This window comes from Thunnus albacares, chromosome 9 (assembly GCF_914725855.1).
Source record: "Thunnus albacares chromosome 9, fThuAlb1.1, whole genome shotgun sequence".
NCBI classification, from domain to species: Eukaryota; Metazoa; Chordata; class Actinopteri; order Scombriformes; family Scombridae; genus Thunnus; species Thunnus albacares.
This window is the reverse complement of record NC_058114.1, coordinates 32,310,294-32,334,814: the sequence shown is the minus strand read 5'-3', so window position 1 is coordinate 32,334,814 and position 24,521 is coordinate 32,310,294. Positions and strand designations below refer to the sequence as shown.

Below are 24,521 nucleotides of genomic sequence, written 5' to 3'. Positions count from 1 at the left end.
GAGAATGCATTCAAAAGTCTGAGAGGGTCTATCACAGCCTGAAAACTAAAATGAATGTAAGCTTAAAACTGCTTTTGTCCTTACTTACTTAAAGACTGCACTGAGGGTTTGTGTGGTAAAATGAATGAAGATTAGCACTACTGAAAATAAATGGTATGTTTGGTCTATGCAGCATTGATCTCGAAAGAGTACTCTCTTTCTCTACATTGATGGACAGTTAAAAAGATTAAAATCGATGTAGCAGAACCAGCAATATTGTCAATATCGTTTTTATATCCATTAGTTCTTCTTCTTTGCCAAAACCTTGTGCTTACATTACCCATGATGCAACTGGATTTCATTCACTCGAGTGTACAGATTCAGGTGTGTGTTATGCTTTATCAGATTTCACACAACTGTCTCTGGATCCACAGAAGGCTTTGTACAACTTTTTTCACATATGCAGTAGTACTCCCAACTCCCGTGAACACAGTGAAAATTCAGTTGAACAGCTGCTGCACCTGTTTTGATTGTCACTGCAGACTGACCGCTGAAGCAGAGGAAACTGTGTCTGAAATTTAACGTGAGAAAAGCAGGTGTGGCTCTGTCACACATACACACAGTGTAAGAGAGAGAGAAATGGTGAGACAGCGTGGTTCAGTCATTTACACGCAGTAAAGTGGTGTGTAACGTGGTGACACGCAATAAAGAATGTTGAACGCGATTAGCTCCAAAGTTAGCAACAATGGGTTAGCCTAACCCGAAGACGCAAAACATAGAAAACACAGAAATAGAGAACGGAGAACTGTGTGACTGCTGAGTTCACTGTGCATCGTTACATCCAACGCCGCGATTAATCGATTAGTTGAAGATTATGTACGATTTCAGTCAACCGAGATTTTCTTTGGTTGACTACAGCCCTAGAAAACACTTTCTTTTACCTTATGTTGCTTTGACATGACATTGAAAATGTCATGCAGTCTTATTTAGTGGCACTTCATGGAGAAAAGATGAAAACGAGTGTTGTTTAGGCATGTTTGAGTGTTCACATATGGAGATCTATCAAGGTTTAGTAGTACAAATAAAAACAAGTATAGAATCAACAGCACCCACTGCACCATGATGTTGAACCCATCACTTTATTCCCAGCGTGATTTCAGTCATGAATCTTTTCCATCTGTGGAGCCTCAAATGTGCTCCCCTAGCACTACATAAGTTCCTTATAAGGTCATGATGCAGACGGCCCTGCATACTCATGGTGATTCAGCCTGTCTCTGCATTTTTTTAAAAAGAACCACAGGATGCAGCAGAGTAGGGAGAAAAAGGGAAGAAAAAAAAAAGCAACAGGAAATGAGGGGGACAGAGAGTGGTCAAGAGGAGGAAGAAAAGTAGAGGTGGAGAGTGGTGAGAAAAACTGTGAGAACCAAAGAAGGATGAATTCTCCCTTAAGATGATGCTGCGTAGTCACGTCATCATAGATTTTAGTTTGTTTAATCAGCAATTTTGCAAAAGATAGAGGACTCTCGTATTAGTGGAGGATAAGTAAGTAAGTTGTAAATTGTCCTCATGCATGAAATTGAAGCCCTACATATCAGATAAGACTGCCTCTGTACAGTATGTCTGTCTTCCTATTTTATTTGAATTATTTTTAAAGATTTGAATAAGTAAAACTGTCCACTAATTCACAAGTGAAAAAGCAAAGATTAGAGGAATGTTTCATATATAAAAACATAATGTTGTATAGGATAAATGTTTTTTTTCCCCTTTCCTATTCTTGTAATTTTCTTACAACATTCACAGTTTATCTTGCACCCACTGGGAAAATCCTGACCTCAAGGTTGGGAACTATTGCTCAACGACATAAAATGTGGAGGAGCAAAAGTCCCAGGCCCCCATACAGTGAAAATACAAAGAGAAACAGCAGAGAGGAAAATGAGGTTAATTACCCTGCACCCCTGTCTTTTCACCCACTTTTTTCACTTTCTGGTCTGTCTGTACTACTACTACTATTACTCTGTAAGGAAATTCATTCATCTGGCATCATTTAACTTGAGTCTGGTCGGATGTGGCTTACTTTATACAGGCTGGCTGGTGTCAGCCTGACGGGATTAAGTCAGTCAGAGCACAACTAAAAATACACAAAGTTCAATGTGTTTCCTGACCACCCAAAAGAAAATGTGTACGTCAGTGATATATTTCAAGCTAAACACACCTATTCCTCACACATTATTTTTTATGAGATTTATGAATATTTTACCCCTACCAATACATTTACCCCTACATGATTCCTGTTCATTTTGATCCACTCTCTGTATTACCTGTGCTACAAAGTCCCTGAAAAGCAGGTGATTACTCATGATAATAAAAACAAAAAGTAACTCAATGTAGGCAAGAACATGGTACACATAATGTTTTTTCTGGCTGTCTTCTTACTGCTCTGTTTTGTATGCACTCCTGTTATAAAATAATTTACTTTTGGTGATATAGGGATCATAAAATGGTTTAGACCAATAGAACTGCAATGCTTTGTGCTTTCAAATATATTGTTTACAGTTTGGCAAGGTTGAGTGAGGGTTCCGTCATACCATCTCAAATAAGGTCAATCATATATTGGAACTGCCTGTTAAAGGGTAAAAATTTGCTAGATTATTCTGACACCAGAATTCATCGTATTTAACAGCTAGGTCCAGCTCCAGTAACAGCTCTCGAAACAGAGCTAAACCTCTTCAGAAGTTGTCAGGTGAAAGACAGTTTGGACCTCTGTGAATGTGTGTACACCAAGCAGGTAGTTCCAGATCTGAAAAGTGAAGCCAATGCAAAAGTTTCTAAACCTGCATTCTCTGTAATGGCCAGCAAGGGGCGACTCCACTGGCTCCAAAAAGTCCGATTGGCCCATTACAAAAGTCCTATTGTATGGAGTCTATGGGAAAATTACTTCTCATTTATTACCTCAGTAAATATTTTCTAATGAGTTTATGGTCCCATTTAATTTAAATTTGACGATAAAGCAGGGTACGCTTTAGGGCGTCGCTATGTTGTTACCCATGTAAATAGAACTGGGGTAGGCTAGGTTTCACTGATCTTTTCTCTCTTATGCTTTGACAGAGTAAAAACTGTTCCTGCTGTTGATTGAAGAACAACTAAGTGCGTCTGTGTGCTTGATTGAACAGCTTTGATCTTTATTACAAGACAGCAAACACATATTATAAGCAGCAAACATTGAAATATAACATGAAAGAGAAAAAATGGCAAGTGTGAGGTACTGTCATTTGTTTATGTGGTACATTGAGCATTCAGCAGTCCTCATTTCATCTTTATGTAAAAGCAGCCATACAGGAGTAGGTGTTCTGGTAATATGGCAGACACAGAAGCATCACTCTCACTGCTGTGCAGTACATATTGCCCATAAATCCTCTGGAGTGGCTATATACTGTAGGGTCTGTTGCTTCCTGCCATAGTGAGCGCACATCTATGGCGTGCCCATGCGATGTGATCATGTGATCATAGATGCAGTGGTGGTACGGAGCCTTGCCCTCCCCTGAAAAGTACGAATGCTCCTGGGGAGAGACCCCCATGGCTTTGGCACAAATCCCCATGAAGACATCATCGATGTACATGGAGGAGTTCAGCGCCAGAGTCGCTTGGTAGATCTTAGCAGCCACATCCCCCGAGACCACGTATCCTGCACCAGCCGTGTAGTCTGGGTAAGAGGGCCAGGGGTACAGCTCATAAGGAACGTGGTATTTACTGTCTTTACGGCGAATTGGAGGGGCTCCTCTGTGTACATGCCCCACCCACAGGTCTTTAGCCCCTGATTGGCTACCCAGGAGCTGCTGCAGGTACTTCACCAAGTTGGGCATGTGGACGAAGATGTCGTCATCTGCAGACATGAGGAAGTGCGCCTTAGGGCAGTACTGGTGGCACCAGTGGAACTGCAGGATCAGTTTGGTAGTCAGGTTGTGGAAGGTGTCCACAAAGTCCTGCTGGATCAGGTCTCCATAGGCCTGGTCCTCCTTCAGCAGTTCACTCTGCATCTTGGATCTCTGCTCAACATCCTGATGTACTCCGAGGGCGAACACCACCCTCACACTTGCTCCTAGTTCAGACCAAACGTAGCTCTCATTACCCCATGTGTCCCTGATCGCCTGGCGCCGCTCAAGGTTCTCTGGAGATGATTTTACAAACAGAAGCAGGAGGACATCGTCCCACTTTTTCCCATCTGCAGCACCGCCTCTACATTTACCTGGGTGGTTGATGAGATATGGATAGCTTACCAACTCACCATCCCCACCATTGCTTCTAGTATGATAGTTTGAGTTGATGGCGAAGGAAGAATTGAGAAAGTCGTAACTGTTGATCAAGTAGCGGTATGTGTAGGACCTCATGTGACTGACAACATGGTGGTCCAGCTCCTCCCAGCAGACCATCACCATACACAGCACCAGGCCTGTGGTCAGCAGCTGCACACACTGGCACTTGTGGATGCGACGGAAATTCATGAACATCGTGACTACTGCTGATTTCTCCTGATCTCTGAATACTTTCAGTACCTGTCCTCTGAATCTGTCTAGATGTCTACTCTCCTGGAGCTGTATCTTTCTCTGTCTTACCTGTCTCCCCCTTTTCTGATAGAAGAGTGTGTTATTTCATCCCTACCTCCTTTCACTCTCAAGCTTGACTTCTCCTTTGACTCACTTCTTACCTTCTGCCTCTAGCACTCCTTTCATCTATCTAGTCGCCTTCCTTATCATCTCTTTCGCTTTATAATCTATCATCTGTCTCACACCATGCGTATCTTCTTTCCTTTCGCCTACTTTACCTCCTGCCAACTGGCTTCTCTATCTGATGTTGTCAAGTCCAGTAGGCCTTTGTAAGGCTCTTCAGCAGTCTGGGTGCTCTTTGACTGAACTTCCTGCGCTGTATGAAGCAAAAGCTTTGCTCCCTCATAGTGATCAGGCTGCAAACACCTACAGGAAAAGGTCACAGTGTCCCTCCTTCAGCTCAAAAAAAATCGCCATGATCCTTCTTCCTTCTACACCAAGAATTCCTGATCGGTGTTGCACCTCTCCTCTGCTTCCGTATCCCTCTTCTTTTCTGGTTACAGTGTCATTAACATGTCGGAAAACATGGCACCTGAAAAAGAGAGAAACAACTAAGATCAGAGTGATAAAGACAAGATTTTGCATACTAAAGCTACACATTATATACACCAGTCGTGAAATGTTGATTGATTGCTCATATCAGTCATTGCCTATTTTGATAATTGATTAATTATTTATGTCATTCATCATACAAAAAAATTCTGGTTACAGCCTGTCAAACGTGAAGATTTGCTGCTTTTCTTTGGTTTATATTATCATACACAGAATATTTTGGGGTTTTGGACTATTGGTTGTACAGTCCAAGGTTCTGGGAAAAAGCTCAGGGCAGATTTTCTCACATTTTATAGACCAAATGATGTCTTCAATCTACTAATTGAACAAAAGATTGACATATTAATCAGTCCAATTTAGAGTCGCCAATCTACCGAAACTGCAGGTCTGTTGGAGGAAACTGGAGCAGGCATGGAGAGGAAAAAGGCCCCAGCTGGCTAACAGGTTTGAAACCGCTTTGAGGCAACAGTGCTAATCACTGTGCCACCGACATATTAATCAAATTACTATAATTGTTAGTTGCATTCCTAGAATACCCTCCTTATTTTCTCTATTCATTGTCAACAGAGCAACAATACAACTAACCCTAAGCACACTGTCCATGGACCTGTGTTGCACCATCACTGTTTCTCTCTTTCTCCAGAAGTTTTGTCTTTTTTTTATTTTTTTTGATTTGATTTATTGACTGGGACAGTGTGCAGTTTCAAACATTAAAGATGCACTGCACCGGAGTTCGCGCAAAGCTAATTTGCATCCGTAGTCCCCCACAATCAAAACATACAACAGCACAACGACAAACAGTACAAAGCAAAAAAAAAAAAAAACCCACAAAGAACACACTATACAAAATACAAAGCTACACACAACAGCACATTACGTACACCCACAATGTTATGTCACATCACAGTGTTTGGTATACAGTGTTATTCCAGGCAGAGCTGAAATGATTAGTCAATTAATTGATTGACAGAACATTAATCTGCAGCAATTTTGATAAGAAATTAATTCTTTAAGTTATTTATCCAGTGAAAAAAAAAATTGCTGGTTCCACCTCCTTGAATAAATGCTTTTTCTGCTTTTCTCTCATTCTCATATCTCACTGGCGAGATTTGAAAGCATCACCTCTAGCTATGGAAAATTGTGACAGCATTTTATTGATGAATTGATTAGTCAAAAAGGAAAAAGAAAATCCACTGATCCATTATACACTGTGTGCTGCACATTCGTTGAACCTCATAGGTGTCAACAGCATTGATTGGCTTCAATTTCAAGCCGTGGTAGTTTCTGCTTGTTAAAAAAATATTCTTAAAAATTAAACAGAAGATCAAAGAAGTCACTGTCAGCTGCGAACATTGCGAACAGCCACCACCTATTTAAAGAGACTACCTCATCTCAGTCTGCTAGATCGAGGGATCATTTAATAGTCAGACACAGCAGAATCACCGTGGGGAGAAAAGGCACCCAGGCAGGAGAAGACTGACAATTTCTGCAGGTACTCACTGACACACCGAAGGTCTTCTTCAGTCTAGTCCTTGCATTAAAGTCCATTAAAACCTACCCTTCTCCACCCTGAACAGTTGTCATGAGCAGGGAAATTAACTATACTCTTCTGGAAGAAACATCACTGTGTATACATTTGAAATGAAAAAAAATGTAAGTAAAGGTGAAGGTGAGGCAAATTTTCTCCTTGCCTTTTATTTGCCCCAAACAGCCAAAATGTATTTTAGGCACGGCGCGATTACATACAAAGTCAATGCAAAGACTTGAGTACACACAAATTCGCCTGGGACAGCACGAATTGATGCAAATATATGTCCGTGCAAGTTGAAAGAGTTTCAACTTTAGCGAAAAATTTGCGCATATCTCAAGACTTTTTGAATATACTTCATGAACATACAGAGAGGAAAAAGGAGAGAGACTGAATGGAAATAACAGAAGGAACTGGAGTTCCTGGAGAGTTCTGACTTCAATCAGAAGCCAAGTTTCTTTTCATGTAGATACAAGATAAATTAATAATTATGCTTGATACAAACACCCAAACACGAAAATCACTTTGTGTACTGTAAACACTCCAAAACAGCCCATCCACCACATTGACTAACTGCCTTTAACTCTATGGAGGATGCAGTGAATGTAAGTGCCGACCCAGCAAAAAGCATCATAATAGAGAGGCTTTAGCCCGGCAGAGCCCCTGAGCAGAGAAGCTGCTGACATCTGTGCAGTGCTGCCACACAAAAGGCAGAACGCATATTTCCACAGCAGCATATTTTGACTGAACACTGGGGTCAACCAACAATAGAGAGCTCTGACAACACATGGCCGAGCTTCGAAATCCAGAGGTCTTGTGACCATGAGAGGATCCACTGTAGGCTTTGTATATCAGGACCCTTCAAGTTGTAATCAGTGCGTTTTCATATATAACCATTTAACTACATTCCACAACACATTAGAACACATTAGAAATATCAGTAAGAATGCATTTTATCATTTGAAAAACATTGCCAGAGCGCGACCGTTCCTCTCTCAAGCCAATGCAGAGACACTACTGCACACTTTCATTACCTGCAGGATTGACTGTTGTAATGCTCTGCTTTCTGGTCTCCCTAAGAAGAATATATCACAAGCCTATGAACCCTCTAGAACCCTCAGGTCTTCTGGTAGTGACCTTTGAATTATCCCGAAAGTCAGAACAAAAACCCACATCCTTTTATTGCTATGGTCCACGTCTCTGGAACAGCCACCCTGGAGACCTGAGCGCAGCAGAGTGTTGATATTTTTGAAAGCAAACTCAACCTTTTTATTCTGGCTTTTAAGTGAACATTATTTTTTTTAAATGTATTTATCTGTCTTTTATTTATATGTTTTAGCCTGTTTAACTACTCGGCATATCTTTTTTATTTTACTTTTATTTATCGATTTTTTTTTTTATTGTTTTCCTTTTTATACCCTACTTTTTATTTCTGGTTTTGCTTACTTCAACACTTTTCCTCTTTTTTAGTATTTTATTATCATATTTTATTATTTTATCTTTATTTTATCTTTATCTTTGTTTTCCTTTGAATACCCTACCTTACATTTCTGGTTTTACTCACTTAAATACATCTCCTCTTTTTTTTTTTTTTTTTTTTTAGTATTTTATGATATTTTTCCACACTTCAATTGTTACATTTTTATCTTACTTCTGGTTTTTCCTCATTGCAAATTCATGAGAGTTATGATGGCGTTTCCTCAGCTCTGTTTTTATTGATTCCTTTATTCATAACATAGTCACTTATTGTTTCATACGTGGATGGTGGGGAGGGGGTAATTGTATTGTTTTATTATTATATGAAAAGTGCTATACAAATTAAGTCTGATTGATTGATTGATTGAACAGTAATAGTTACCATAAAGTTAGTTCATAAACACTTACATTTGCAGTTGTTTTTGAAAGGTCTTTCGGGTGGCCTCCCTTTCTGTCTCCTGTCACGTTAGAATAGGGTGAGCAGGTGCAACATTTGGTGTTACGTCATATGATCAAATAATTAAGAGAAAACAGTAATGAAAATGTATTCAGAAGTTGCCTATCAATGAGGCATTCACCTCATAAATGAGCCTCAAACACATTGCTCTCTCCTGCAGGTTAGTACATGAGCTGCTTTAACAGAACAGATATGTGTGATTCTGGCCAGTACATTACTTGGTATTAAATCAATTTTTGTGGTATTGTCCATCTCTACTTCTGAATCAATAAAAGACATGTAAATATAGTTGGGCTGTTATATTTCAGTACTGTAGAATTATACGGCAGTTAAATGCATAGTACTGACAGTTGGAAACTCCTTTTAGTGGTCACAACCCAACGCACACTGACTTTGGCTGTCTTCATAACAGACTGCTGTCTTCCTTTGAAGAAATATCAGAGAGAACGGCAAGTACTGCAACCTGATACCATGTTACCTCTATATAATATAGATATGCTCCAAGAATATGTATTAAAACCTGTCAAAAATCAACTGCAATACATACTGTACAGTATGTCATAGGCACATATAATTATATAATGTCAGTATGACTCCATAGTGAAGTTAAAACTCACATACACATTAAGCTGCAGTGGAAACTAATTTAGTGTTTGGCTTTACCTGAGTATTTCCATTCGATGCCACTTTATACTTGTACCACATCTCTCAGTGAAATGTTGTAATTTTTACTTCACTGCATTTATCTGCCCACTACAGTTACTGTACTATTTACTTACATTGTAAACCTGAAAATACATTGTGATAGATTAAACTGCTGAACAGTTGAATGTAGTTGAAATTAGCTTCACCTCCAGCCACATTATTATACAACACTGACAGGGGCCATTCCGTTGCATAACAGGTACTTTTAATACGTTTAAACACACTTTTTTCATTTTCTAAATCAAATTTCAATTATATGTTATTACATTTGTCTGTGATGCTGTAGAATGAAAAACTAGATGTTGACAGTGAGTGTTTAGTCTGCAGTGTAGATTGTCATGTCTTTCAACAGTGCATGAAGGCTCTGCCACTAATGTTAAAAGAATTTCTTCGTAATGACCATTTAACAATAGAGAATTGATTTTCTTGTACAAGAGGGAGCGTTTTGCAGTGCAACACACAGGATGAGGTTACAAAGAAAAAAGCTCCATGAGGACCTTAAGCGGGCGTTACAGTTCTTTTCTTAATCTATCAAATACAGACTTATAGATAAGGTCATGTCTGTTTTCAGTTCTCCTGTCCAAGAGCCATCCTGTCCAACTGACCCCCAGATTACATGTCTTGCCCTGTCTCGAATTTTAACTTCTACATCTTTCTCTTTACAAATATAATGCTGAACTTCCTTTAAATTTAGCTGATGAGTCTGCTGATGTTGCAGAGTTGTGGTGTAAGACAGGAACAATTCATGATGATCTATGTAAAAAAGTAACATGCATACACAGTGTAATCATCATTTTTATAACTAACAGTCCCAACTTTTCAGTTATTCAATAGCAGTCAGTAGTTAAACTATTACTTGTAGGTAATGAAGGTTTGTTCTGAGTGTGTGTGTTTCTTTCTCTTACTTTCAGTTGTCTAGAAGAGAACAATAGCATGTGAACTCGGGTGGGACAAAATAATTGAAGTGGGGCAGCTAAAAATGTGAGACTCTTTCTAAACAACAGCAGTGTGACTCACTGGAGTGAGAACATAATCTCAGTTGCACACATTGATCACATCAGCGCTCAGGTGTTGATATTTGACACCTACTGCTTGAAAAGCCCAGAATACCAAACCTTGTTGTTGTCCCTGCAAACAGACAATGCAGATGAGTTCACCTTATGAAGTTTAAGTTACAGAAACTGGAACTGGATTTTGGATTCTGTAAACTGCGGGGATGACAGGAATAACCAGTAGAGTCTTAACTCACAAGTCCATGTGACCTCTGTTCACAAGCCCCTTCTCTCTTGTAAACGGGCGGTTTTGAATGTGAGCAAATGTTTCACACAGGTAACTGCGCCGCTGTGGGCTGGAGCAGAGCAAACAGACTACGTGCTATCTACCCAGTATTCCTTTACCATAGTGTGACTATAGCTCAACACAGTTCTGTTTCTCTATATATTGAGCGGTATTGGTCACTGGGGTGAAACATTACAGGAATGCAGAATATTTCTGTTATTTAGGCTGCAGTCACACATATTTATTCACTGATTTTACTGATTAATCTAGTTACTGCTCTGGGACACCTTGATTAAGTGTGTCTTCAGTTCCACTTTACAGTAGATCTGTCACCCTCATGCCACTGGAATCAGATGATTTTTTTCATAAATGAGATTAAGAAAACTTCCTCATTAAAGGATCGTTCCATTTTATTTTTTTTATTTTTGTAGTTTTCTATTGGCACTGATAATGTATTACTCACCAAGGTAATTGCTCACATCTGGGAACAGTGCAACATCACAACAACAAAGTTTAATTTTGCACGCAACACTATCAGACAAACAATCAGGCAGCAAGCTGACAGTTTATCTAAACCACTAAACAACAAGTCATGACAAATGTTAACTGTTCCCCACACCTTCTACTTATAACTGTGATGAGTGAAAATAATGGCAAAATATCCCCACTTCCAAACAGTAAATGAAAATTACTAATGTCATTCTGCCAAATCTATGTTTGTAATGCATGGGTGCTGTAGGACTGGATATTGTTTAGATTTGAATTATTCTGATTATGCAAAATTATTATTATGAAAAACCGAAAACCAAATTATGTTAACCAATTATGTTAAAGCAAAAATACCTTTTTATTTCCAGCAGATTCATAAATAAATAGCCATAATTTCATAAATAGCTATCTGTCATAAATTAAGAGGTAATTTATGGTTTGTTTTGGTTAAAAGGCAAAACAAACCAAATAAATCTTCTCTTATCTATCCATCTTTGATTGGAATTATGGTTCTCCAAACATAGACAGAAGTCCCTGTGGTGTTATGGGTAACCATAGGTCACACTGACTCACAGAGAAACCAATTTGTAACCAAAAAAAAAAGAGAACGTGCTGCACAAAGAAGCATGTTCCCGCCTTTAGCCACACTGTGCTGTGCACACAAGTGCTAGCTCTGGCCAGCCATATTATGAACATTATTGTATATATTGCAGGTTGACATGTTACTGGTTACACGTGTTGACACATATGCAGTCAGTGATGTAGACAGTGTTTGTAGAAATTTCCTAGCTCCAATTCAGAACTGGTTATCAATGCCCACCCTTTATGTGACAGAAAGATGGACTCCAGCATAGATGTCAATGCAGAACTGTATTCATATTTGAGGGGAAACTAGTTATACAGTGATCTATCCATCTTGGCCATACTGCTACGTAGCAGATCAGCAGTCAGATTTTAGCAATTCTGTATTGTGGAAGCCAGTAGAGCTTGCACAACACAGCTCTGTGTTGTGGTTTTTTTGTCATAGCATCTCTGAAGGTCTTATTTCATTCTCATTTAGCTGGAAATAGAAATGTAGATGAAAAATTTAAGTGTTAACACAATAAGAGTTGTTATCTTATCAGACACCTGTTACATCTTGTGCTGCTGCCAGGTCATGACAAACTTCTGACGGGTTGTTTTTCTATTCTACTTCTATATTTTTTACACCTTTTTTTCTTCTTCTTTAGATTACAGCATAAAAACATCCAAAACAACATTTAAACCTCTAACATACAAATGAACAACAACTAAATATACGCTTTTGGATTTAGTTTGTATTTTACACACTGTTTGCTTTCTCCTCCCTTACTAACCCAGCCTGCTCAATCTGAGCTGGATTCAGTCCTTCAGGCTGGCTGGAACAGTCGTGTAAACTCGGCGGCATCCCAACAGAAACCCGCTGAAAAAGTGTTTTGAGTTCTGGGACTATTTACTTGTCTGACTTCATCGTCTTGTCACATCCACCTACCCCACACCCCCCAAACACCTCTCTGTTGGTCTGCTACTGCAAGCTGAAACCTTTAGCTTCCCTTGAACACTGGAAGGTTTTATAGACTTCATTTAGAGCAACACCCTTCAGCACACAAACACACACATACACACTGTGTTCTTGACTTACCAGGCTGTTTGTGAGTCCAATCCATGTGTGAGGAAGTACAGTTAAACCCTTCTCCTCTGCTCTGCTCTGCTCCGCTCCTGTCAACTCACTCTCTCCTTGTATCTTAGTCTACCTCTGACACTCACTATTTCTGCCTCACTCTTTTTAACTGCTTCTCCCTTTCTTTCACCAGCTCTGGTTTCTGGCACTTTGTCAGATTTTCCTTTTCTTTTTCTCTTTTCTTTTTCCCCTCGTCAGATGCAGTAGTTTACTTCAGCAGCTCATTGCTGAGGAGAGCTTCAAATGTAATTGCCCTGAAGGTCCCAGTGTGAGCGTGTGTGAGAGCGCGTGTGGGGTGAGTGTGTGTGTGTAAAAGGGGAGGAACCACTGGGCAGCAAGAGAGAGGAGAGAGGTCTAACTGCAAACTCACCCTACAACACACCCACTTTACTACGCAACCCCCCAGCCCTAACCCTAACCATCCCCCTCCTCATGCCTAAACCTGAAGTGGGTGTGTCGTGTAGACGCTGCACTTTCAGCTTCAAAGTCCAACTGCGCTCTTAGAGTCAATATACATACATTTCTCTGTTTTTAGGTGTTTACTTTTTTTTTTTTTCCAAATTGTCATTCCCAAAAAGAAGAAATTTAAATTTGATTATTTTTTTATAGTGACAGCTCGCTATACATTCATGTTCACCAGTGGGCACAAACTTTTGAAACTGATAATGTTGAAATTGTAATTTGATTGGTGAAATGTCTTTTGGTTGAGCACTAAAAATAGTTTATGATATCACTTTTTATCAGTTTTGAACACAAATCAGCAGGAAGGCTGTTACCATTGCTCTCTGTTTCAACAGTTTGGTATTTTGGCTTCAGCACAACTGGACATATAAAACAAGCTCGGCTAACAAGCTTCTTTTTTCTGGGTAGAATACAAATGGAATTGTTAAAAAAGATTTTAAATGATATTTTCCACATACTTTCATAACAAATTTCCACATTTACACAAGCATAGCATGTCTAAATTGATGTAGTATCAATCTATATATTTTCCAACTTGTGCTAATTTTTAATAACATTATCATAATGAATACAAGGCTTTTTATTGTAGTGTTCTGATGCCAGGCCACCATGACAAACAGACCATGACACTCACTACAAGGATAATACATAGACATGAGTCACTGTTACTGTTACTGCTACTCGTCCTAATTCCAGACAGACAGGCAGACAGACAGTGTAAACCACTGCCCACTGACACAGACTAAAATCTCAGTAAAAGCAACAGCTTAATCCTCAACAGGAAACTATTAAAGCTCAGTTACACCCTAATGGAACTCTGTTTACTCTAGCGCTTAAATTTAATAACCCTCAATAAGAGAAAAGATGATGTCATTATTGTGGAATCATTAGGATGGTTGGGACTCGGGACTGAACTGTATGATCTAAACAGGGATCATACAAGTGAACATGACAGTGAAATTGAAGGACTTTAATAACAATTTTCACAGTTAAACCACATTATCATGTGAGAGCCAGCCAAAGTATCATTTGAAATTTTACAGTACTACTCCCTATACCCATACAATATCTGAGTTTCAGTACTGATAATACAAGGATGATTTCATTCTATTTCATTAAAAAAAAAGAAGCCAAACGTGTCACGTCTTACTGCATATATTGTCTAAAAACAAGTAGCTGTACAAGAACTTTGCCTTATAGGGACAGGCTCACATTTTTTCAAGTTTTCTTAAAAAAACAGTCAGGTGTCCATATGAACAGTGAAAGAGGTTTTCCTTCCTGTAATCACTCTTCCTGTTTATACTGACTATTAAAAGATCCCCTTCAAATGTGCTTTCAATGTAGGTGATGGGGGACAAAATCCCCTATCCATAAATCCACACAGTCATTTTGGGTAAAAATGCATTTAAAAGTTGATTTGTAGCTTGTACCCAGCAAACATGGCCCTTTGGGACCCATCTGGGGCCACCGTGGGAATAAAATGAGCCCTGCAGGGGCAGCCCACTTTGGGCTGGGTGTAGGCTGTCCCACTGGGGCACCACCTGCATGTGCCCTGCATTTCACGCCGGTAATGGGGCCCACAGTGAGCTGCCCCTGCAAAGCTCATTTTTCTTCCTTCAGTGGCCCCACACAGGCCCCAAAGGGGCATGTTTGCTGGGATTAGGGTGAGAAAAACAATCAAAAGGCCTTCAGCAGATCAAAACTTTTAACAAACAGTGACAGGAACTACAGCCAATCAATTCTCTTCAAATAAAGTGACAAAAACCGATATGTTTCATACCACAAACACAGATTTAAATTTTACATTCCAGTCCTTTTGGTTAACTGCCTTGGGCCCCGCACGGACTATCCCACAGGGGGGCCTGTGTCGGCATTCTGTGGGTAAGCCCACAGTAGCTATCCCATGGGAAACCCTCATGGTGGCCCCAAAGGGCAAAACTGTTTTGGGCCCTGCACGGGCTAACCCACAGGGGGGTCTGTGTGGGAATTCTGTGGGCAAGCCCACAGTGGGTTTCCCACAGGAAACCCTCATGATGGCCCCAAAAGGCAAAACTGCTGTGGGCCCCGCATGGGCCATCCAACAGTGGGGCCCATGTTGGATTTCTGTGGGTAAGCCCAAAGTGGGTTTCCCACAGAAAACCATGATGGGTGCCCACAAGGGCAAGACTGCTGTGGGCCCTGCACAGGCTATCCCACAGGGGGCCCATGTGGGTTTTCTGTGGACAAGTCCAGCGGTGGGCCTGCCCACAGAAAGCCCTCAGAGTTTTGCCCCAAAGGGCAAAACTGCTGTGGGCCCCGCATAGGCTTACCCACATGGGGTCCATGTGGGATTAGTGTGGGTTTGCCCTGCCCACACTTCACCACAGTTAACCCACACATACCCACAGTGGGCCCACATGGGCATGTTTGCTGGGTATGAGGCTTCAGCAGTTAGTCATATCAAGTGGATATTTGCCACATTTACAGTCTTATTAGCATCAAATTCCCTCTTTGTGTTTTCTCAGACAGTGTTTCACTGTTGAGCTGCGGTGGAAGCAGTCCTGGCACCAGAGGAAAGTAACTGGTCGGGCATTTGGTTTGGTTATCAGTGACCGTGTTACCTGGTGACTTTCATGGGAATGTGTTATATCTTATGTTCAACACAGTATATATTTGTCTGGCACTTTTTCTTTTACAGTATGTAAATTAAATGGTGTCGCCAACAAGCATTCACATGTCCTCACTTATTTTTCTGAAATTAATCTTTTTAAATGGCTTACTTGAGAGGAAATGTTGAATCTCGTTGCAGTATCCACTCTGACCAAACGCTAGGACTGGGAGGAAGTATAGTATCAAAAAGAAGGACATTGGCACTAAAAAGACTGACATTGAAAGATATCTACTTGATTTGACTCATTTGGACGCAGAAGCTTCATATTAACTTCAGATAAACTTTTAAATACATTTTTGCACAGAAGGAGGACTGTGGATTTTGTCCCCCATCACTTACATTGTAAGTGCATTATGAAGGGATCTTCTAATGGTCAGTATGAACAGGAGGAATGATATTGGCGAGAAAAAACTTTTTTTTTGTTCATTTGAGCACCTGATTGTTGTTTAAGACAGACTTGAAAAATTTTGAATAAAAACTAGAAAATATTCACATTCAAGAAGCTGGAATCAGAGAATTTGGACTTTTTTTTCTAACAAAATGACTCAAAATGATTAATCAACTATTAAAATAGTTGCCCATTAATTTAATAGTTGGCAACTAATCGATTAATCAATTAATCATTGCAGCTGTAATGTGATCAAATAAATAAGCATAAGATAAGAAATGTGACCTGATGCTCGTCGACAACTTTCAATACTTGATTTTTGTTTGTACTCAGTGCAAAATGTGTTCAATACCGAGGCCTATATTTGTGTTTGTATTTGCAGTTATACTGAATCAAATGTAGTGACATGTTAAAGGGTTCATCTAAATATTTATTTACTCAGAACTATTTTTGTTGTCAGGGAACGTTCAGTTAACATGTCATGTTCAGCAGAATATAGAATGTCTTCAGAGTTGCATCAGCTGATACACACATCATGTGCAATAAACCTAATTATAGCTGTATGTTGTCCATGAGTCTCATTAGGAGGATAAGTGTGTCTGTGTGCATGAGAGCATCTGTGAAATTATATAATCCAGCACCAGCACTTACGTCGGGAGCATTTTCTAACAGTGCAGCTGTACATACGAAGGAGCACACAAGACTAGCCCATTGTGTCCCTGTACTTGTGCACATTCTTCATTATAACAAGGTTAGAGAGAAGTGCTTCAGTTACAGTCTGGATCTTGCTTAAGGCTTTGCAGTAGCAACATAGATCTGTATCAACAACAAGAGAGACACCTGAAATGCTTTCACAACATGAGGGGTGTAATGATTCACCAATAGGAATTGGAAATCGGTTTTAATGTTAAAGATTGGACTACATCCATACGTTGACCCCTGGATAGATCCATATGTACTATGAACTGCTCGATGTCCTGATTCTAAAGTTACGAATCGGTTGACTGAAGCTTTGCTGCTGATTCTACTTTAGTATAAACTAAGCTGCTGTGGAAGACTCATTACAAGTCATGTTACTTTCAAAATAATAATGACCACCTCTTATTCACTACAGCATCTCGCGTTGATCTTTTAGTGTTGTTTGTCACTGCGCGATTTGAGTCAACTGTGGATGTGATTTGCGCATAAACTGTCATAAAAATTATGATTACACTGTGTATGTATGTTACTATTTTACATAGATCATGATGAATTGTTCCTGTCTTGTGCCGCAACTCTGCAACATCAGCAGATTCATCAGCTAATGTTAAAGGAAGTTCAGCATTATATTTGTAAAGAGAAAGATGTGGAAGTTAAAATTCGTTGGAGACAGGATGAGATGTGTAATCTGGGGGTTAGTTGGGCAAGATGGCTATTGGACAGGAGAACTGTAAACAGACATGACATTATCTATAATATCTGTATTTGATAGATTAAGAAAGAACTGTAATGCCCACTTAAGCTACCTCGTCCTGTGTGTTGCACTGTCCTTCCTGTACAAGAAAAGAAATTCCGTTAAATTTTGACACTTCGGTCTCTACTGTTCAATGGTCATTACAAAGAAATTATTTTAATATAAACGGTTTACAGCATGTAAGGTTCTGCTAGGGTATGGCAACACCACTTGGACAAACCACTTATGACATTATGAAATGAGAATGGGATGTCTTTGAAATGCTGTTTTTATTATTATTATTATTATAATTATTATTATTATTATTTTACCTCAACAGCATGCTCATTGATTACCCATCTGAGCAGACACACAGAACTCTGTCCATTTATATTTTTTTTCATCTCCTTTTCTAGTTTCTTTGGCTCTAATTTGTGCCATTAGTGAAAATGGAATATTAATTTTGTTGCCTGTGTTAAAGGGGCTTTGCAAAGTTCATGAATTGCAATTTACTGAAGAGCTAAGACTTCTGTATTTTTTATAATATTTTTTCATATTTCTCCCCCTCACTAACTACCAAAGGGACATGGGTGTGTGAGACAGACTTCAGTTTATATTCATAATGTCAAAATGTTTGTTCATACAATTAGTCTTTTTTGTCTAATTGTGTCTGTTGGAAAAGTAATAAACACAATGACATGTAATTCTGAAATGATACATTTGTCTTCCATTTTTTTTCCTGTTCCATAAAGTAACAAAAATACTTGGGATTCTCCGGTCTTTTAGGAAATATTATGCCACTTCTATAGAATTGGCTTATTTTAATTTATAATGGGAAATGAATGTGTAGGTCTTTTATCTCTAGGGCATCTATTAGTTACATGCTGATAGTACATGGCTACACAAAATAGTGACCTTTTCCTCAGCTGTCACTTGCATAATACCCTGTGGAACATTTGAACTTCCTCTTTTTTACATTTGAGATTAACATTTAGGGATGTCTGTTAGGTACAGAAAACATAGTTTCTTCTTTGGCCTCAGGTTTCATAACTGTCTGTGTTTTGATATTGTTTGTGTTTGTTTAGCCATTCTTGTTCAGATCTAGTTCAGCGGAAGTTGCACAAAGTTGTGTAAATTCCCCACAAGTGATGCAAGACATTTAACAATGTTTAATTTGTCAACAATTAAAAATAAGAGAAGTGGGCTTGAGTAGAGTTTGTCTCAGCCACAGATAGTGGGGCTTTCAGCAGTATGCATTTAGTTTGAGATTTATTGACCTATAAAATTGTAGAGTACATCCAACAGCCTTTTAGCATGTCTCTATGGGCTTGTGGTGGCATATAAATTATACATATACAATTATACAAGTTGACTTGAAAAGGACCTGTCTTTATATATTTGCTTTGACCAGATTGATTTAGTTTTATGGCTACACCATCTCCAGGTTTAGTTTATCTGTAGCTAGAATATGTGCCATGCTATTTGAAGCATTTTACAAACTCCACAGTGTGTCACAGTTTGTGATTAGGGTTTAATATTATATTATTATATTCTGGGCATGTATCGGTAGCCTACTGGTTGAGGCACATGCCACATAACTACAACATCTGCAGTTCAAATCCTGCAGTGGACTTTTGTTGCATGTCGCCAATCTAGCTCTACTTTCATTTCCTGTCATCTCTCCACTGTCCCTATAATAAAAACATAAAATGCCCCCTGAAAAAGAACATTTTCTCTGAGGGATATAAATAAAGTTTGATTTTAAACATAGATTGCAGAATAATGTTATGATTTCATATTTGTCAAGTCATATTATGGTATAAAAACAAATCTTTTGTAATCTTTTAGAAGGACAATGCCAACCATACAGAATCATGTGATGCTCTGTTTTTCAGAATATCCTCTAAATTACTTTCAATATGTCACATGCAACCGTGTCAAAGTGTTCCAACGGTTTGAGTTACAGGCCCTGCTGATATGGGCTATGAATGTCTTTGAGGACTGACTATCCAAAAATTGTGCACCATTATCCCAAAGAACAAGGACCATTAGGAACAGTTATAAACACTTGTGTTCAGATGTGGTCGGACAAGACATCGTACCAACTAGTTTGTTACAAGCAGACTCCAGCTTTTACTTGGGAATCATTAATAAGTTTTTGGTCATTTCAATAAACACTAATTTATTTAAAAATTGTCAAACCCCTCCCATCAGCAAATTCCATCGACCTTGGTCGTGTGGTCAATAAACGATTGATTGATTGATATGCACCATGGAAACACAGAGGCCTTACTAGTGTGACTAAAAAACATCTTAGCCTTTACTGAGATTTTAAATGCATCTCATTGTCTTCTTCAGCTGATGAAAGGATTCCATGTGGCTGAAAGCTCTAGAGATGGTTTTTGTCAAAATACTATATCCAAAGTCAAGAATGAGTTTTCATGCTCAGAATCAAAATTTCATTTTTTTTTAAATAACTAGATTACGCTGCTTCAATTTTGACTACTGTGTTTTTTAAATGTGTCACATGTCAGTTGCCCAAGTTTATCGGACTACAATAATAAATTGTGGTGTAACCCTTTAAGGCCCTTATCATTTCAGTCTTTATTGTGTTTAGAAATGCGTACACTAAATTATCAAACAAATGAGCAATTTATTACATTTGTATTCGCATTTGAATTACAAACTAATTCACATACAGTGCTTCCAGGTGTTTCTCCTGAGAGCAGGGGGCAGATTTCCCCAGAATTCCTGGGTACTTATTTTTGTTCATAATAAAATGAGCATTATTTGTGGTCTCTCTGGCCAAATCAACACACTCCTTTTTCATAAGACTTTTTCTTTTTGCTAGTTTGTCTTTATTGGGTAGCATTTTTATATACTATCCAGCTATTACACATATTTTCTTCAAAATATAGGATAAGAAAGATCTATGCTCCTCACCATGGGCACCTGATTATGTTTTAAAATGGGGGAGAAAAAACAAATTTCCTGCATTGGATTAAGTCAAGAAACTGCCCTAGTCTAGATTGAGAGTGCTATGAAAACCAAGAATGTATTAAGAACAGTATATAATAGAAGGATGGCTATTTCATATTTGAAATTATATTTATAAAAAACATTATGTAGCCTAAAATGGTAGTAGGTTGCAGGCTGCTAGGCAATCTTCGAGGTCAAACAAGGACAAACAATTTATATAAAACCAAACAGCCTTACAACACATCACAATGTGATTTGGATTATTAAACTGTGTTAATCAATACTGAACCTGAGGGTTGCTATTCACAATACTCACTAGGCCATCTTCAAAGTCTAATAATTGCAACAAAATACGAACAATTTGGATGAAGGAAATGGCTTCACAACTAACCTAAAAAACTATTATTGGGAATCATGAAAAGGTTTCAGAGCGATAGAGACACAGAATGTCTATAGTGACTCACTCTTACACCTGCCTGTGTACACATGGTGCGAGAGGAGAGGGAGAAGAGCCACTGACTGAGATTACTCTGACCAGCATGCATGGGAATAAATTACAATATAATAGATATGTGTATATTTCTGGCATCCCCCCTGATGGTCTGAATAACTCACTGCCGCACGGTGCTGCTGTTGTGCTGTGCTGCTCTGTCTTGTCTGTCTGTGCGCTGTTCTCTTTTCCTGCAACATTATCAGTTATGAATTTGTTTTTTGTCGCATGAGAAAATGGATGTGTGGTGTGAGAGAGTGTGAAAAGTGTCAATTGCCTGAGTCTCATGGCCAATGCGGAAGAATTGGCAGCCTTGGTTAAGGTATCACCAGTGTGATTAAAATTGATCCTGAGGGAAACATGAATGTCTTTATCAAATCTCATGGCAATCTATCCAAAAGTTGCTGACACATTTTGTTTAAACCCACAAATGTTAACCTGCTGGTGGTGCTAAAAGAAAAGTAAGGAGATCACCAGAGTGATTAGGTCACATATTGATCTTCTGACCAACAGACCAACATTGCAATCCATAGAGCCACAAAAGTTGACTCCCTCTGAACGGAAGGAATCCAACAAAATTGGTTAAGCAAATCAAGACATTTGTACATGAATGTTTGGTTTCCTGATGATTGGCAAAGTGATTAGGTTTTGCTGATTGAACATGAAGATAAGGATGCATTTATCAATTTAGAGGAAGCAACAGAAAATATAATGGATGGAATGGTGAACATGGGCTGTTAACTCATTCTAAAAGTCCAGTACATTGTTTTTATCTTGTTTTTGGTTGCTGCTGTTATGGTGAGCATATACGGTAAATGAGCTGCATCCTGTAGGAGTGCCAAATGGCTTAAATGCGTGAAAAGTAAACTGGATAGATGGGTGTGATTGCAACAAAGAAACAAGGAAGTCATTTTATTATTTCTTCTCTATCCACAGTAAAGCATCCAAGTTTCCCTTGTTCTTTTGTAATAGTACCACATTTGTCCATTGGGAGACAAATCCTGATGAAGTCTGATCTCACTGCTCATTCAAAACACCCACAAACCACTCTCTTCTCAGTGAGGGTGGTATTATTGCTGTGCCAAGATTGAAAAGCCATTATTAGTGTTTTTATGTTGTCATTAGCCAGTTAGTGGGTCCAAATGGGCAACATTAGCTAAGCACAGCATAGACTGGCTTTTCACTCATATATTTATTGCTGGTTACTAATTTATTAATTTGTTTGTCATCCTGCAAAGAGTCTCCATCAGATGCAGGCCCCCTTGACCTGAGTACAACAACACTGGATAGATGAATAAATGAATGGCTTATTGGGGCAAATTCTGCAGGAGGGGTTTCATTATGATTTTGTCTGTGTTAGAAATCACCTCATTCTTTCCTCTTTTTCTGCAGACACATCATGACTGAGCTGATTGAAACCGAGAGGCTGTATGTGGAGGAGCTGCAAAGCATCATGGAGGTACAGTATGTCTCTTCCTAAAGGATTTTGTCAACCATTTCACAATGCATCATGGCTCACTAACAGTCAAAATAGCTGCGACTTTGCACTTCTAAGTTGGATTAGCCTCTTTCTGGAGAATTCTCCAATAAACAATCTTTGATCTTTGCTCTTGATACTGTTTAATTTCCATCTTATTACAATTCGGATTATTTTAATACTTCTAGCCATTGTACTCACCGAATTAATTACCGAGATGTGGGAACACTATCAGGCAGGTTATGAATATCATCAATATTTACTTAACAACTACCTGGACTACCTTGAGGTACCATACACGTCACAATTGTGCGTGCACATAATTTTCCTGTGTACCGAGGAATGCTTATCGCATTTTGGGTGTGCTCACTTTTTATCTCCAAGAAAAGTGGTTTAGATGTACTGTTACCTTGTTAACAATCTGTCTGATTGTGTGACTGCTCATGTTTTGCACCCTGTCAGACTTAGTTTTAGTTGTCATTGTGTTCCCAGGTCTCAGCTATTACTTCGGTGAGTACAGTGTTGTCATAATGTTATAGAAACAGTTAAACTACAAAAATGAGATCCAAATTTAAATAAACCTGTTGAGGTGACACTCCATGATCTTCACATGTGAATTAAGTAGACAATGTATTGTATATTACAGTTAGAAAGAGCTAGAAATGATCAAAGTAACATTTTACACTAAAGGACAATTCCAGGTATCTGTAATTGAATATACTCAATCTGTAATTGAATATGCCACTTTTTAATTCTACTCCACTATGTACTCATGCTGTGTAAAGCTTACACAGTATGAGTAATATAATGCAATGTTGATAATATAATGCAGTGGTATATATTGAACTACCCAACAGCATGTGAAGTAGGCAAAATTAGCTCCATTATGATTAGCTATGACACTGAAAGTCTGTTTACCAAAAATATGATATAGAATAACTATCTGATATGGACTATTCCAAATTATGAGTACTTTTACCTCTCATACATATCTGCATTTTCCTGATAATATTTATATACTTTTACATAAGTAACATTTGAATCCAGGACAGTTACATTTAATGGAGTATTTTGCAGACTTTCTGTTAAAACTTTACAGTCTCCAAACCCAATCTGAGATTACTCAGGTAATGTCTTAGAGCCACAGAAGACATCATACAACATTGCTCACAGGCTGAGTAGTACACCTCATCACATGTAACTGACTTTGACATGTAAAATCAGCAAAATGCCCCAAATCAGAATACCCTGTACCAACTGCAAGAGATGCATCAACAACATTTATAAGGTTCTTCATAGAAGAAGTCCAAGCCATTTTATACAGTTCTTAAAACAGAACTGAACTTAAAGTTCACAATTTTCAAGTCTGCCTTAAAACAACAGTCAGGTACCCAAATGGACTTTGAAACAACAGTTTTTCTTGCCATAATCATTCCTAAGTGATGGAGGACAAAATCCACAGTCCTCCTTCAGAAAATGTATTTAGAAGTTTATCTGAAGCTAATATGAAGCTTCAACATCCAAATGAGTCAAATCAAGTAGATATCTTTCAACGTAACAGTCTTTTTAGTGCCAAATTCCCTCTTTTTGTTACAAGTCTTCCACCGCAGCTCAACAGTGAAATGCTGTCAGAGGAAACACAAAGAGGGAATTTGGTGCTAAAAAGACTGTAAATGTGGCAGATATCCACTTGATATAACTAACTCAGACTGCTGAAGCCTCATATAAGCTTCACAGTCATTTAGTGCAAAAATGCATTTGCACTAAATGACTGTGTGGACACACTGTGGATTTCGGCTCCCATCACTTACACTGAAAGCACATTTAAGGAGATCTTTTAATAGCCAGTATGAACAGGAGGAATGATTGCAGCGAGGAA

The 24,521-nt window shown here is 38.7% G+C and overlaps 2 protein-coding genes across 11 annotated transcripts in view; one reads left to right on the top strand and one right to left on the bottom strand.

Moving 5' to 3' along the window:
- The window catches only part of mcf2l2 (MCF.2 cell line derived transforming sequence-like 2), a 156,543-nt gene that overhangs the window by 72,339 nt on the left and 59,683 nt on the right, over positions 1-24,521 (top strand). For all 10 annotated transcript variants that reach the window (XM_044362745.1, XM_044362744.1, XM_044362750.1 and 7 more), the window contains exon 16: positions 22,558-22,624. In XM_044362745.1, coding sequence (XP_044218680.1) covers positions 22,558-22,624 — 67 coding nt within the window. The remainder of the gene's footprint in view (positions 1-22,557; positions 22,625-24,521) is intronic.
- b3gnt5a (UDP-GlcNAc:betaGal beta-1,3-N-acetylglucosaminyltransferase 5a) lies at positions 3,138-13,068 on the bottom strand. Its single transcript, XM_044362754.1, has 2 exons — positions 12,726-13,068; positions 3,138-5,112 (listed from the first exon to the last, which is right to left on the bottom strand). Exon 2 carries the CDS (start codon positions 4,482-4,484, stop codon positions 3,294-3,296), a length of 1,191 nt encoding a protein of 396 aa, XP_044218689.1. The 5' UTR covers positions 4,485-5,112; positions 12,726-13,068; the 3' UTR covers positions 3,138-3,293.

Bases quoted from the DNA above. Each gene is read 5' to 3' on its own strand.
- b3gnt5a (XM_044362754.1), bottom strand. From the start codon at position 4,484: ATGTTCATGAATTTCCGTCGCATCCACAAGTGCCAGTGTGTGCAGCTG.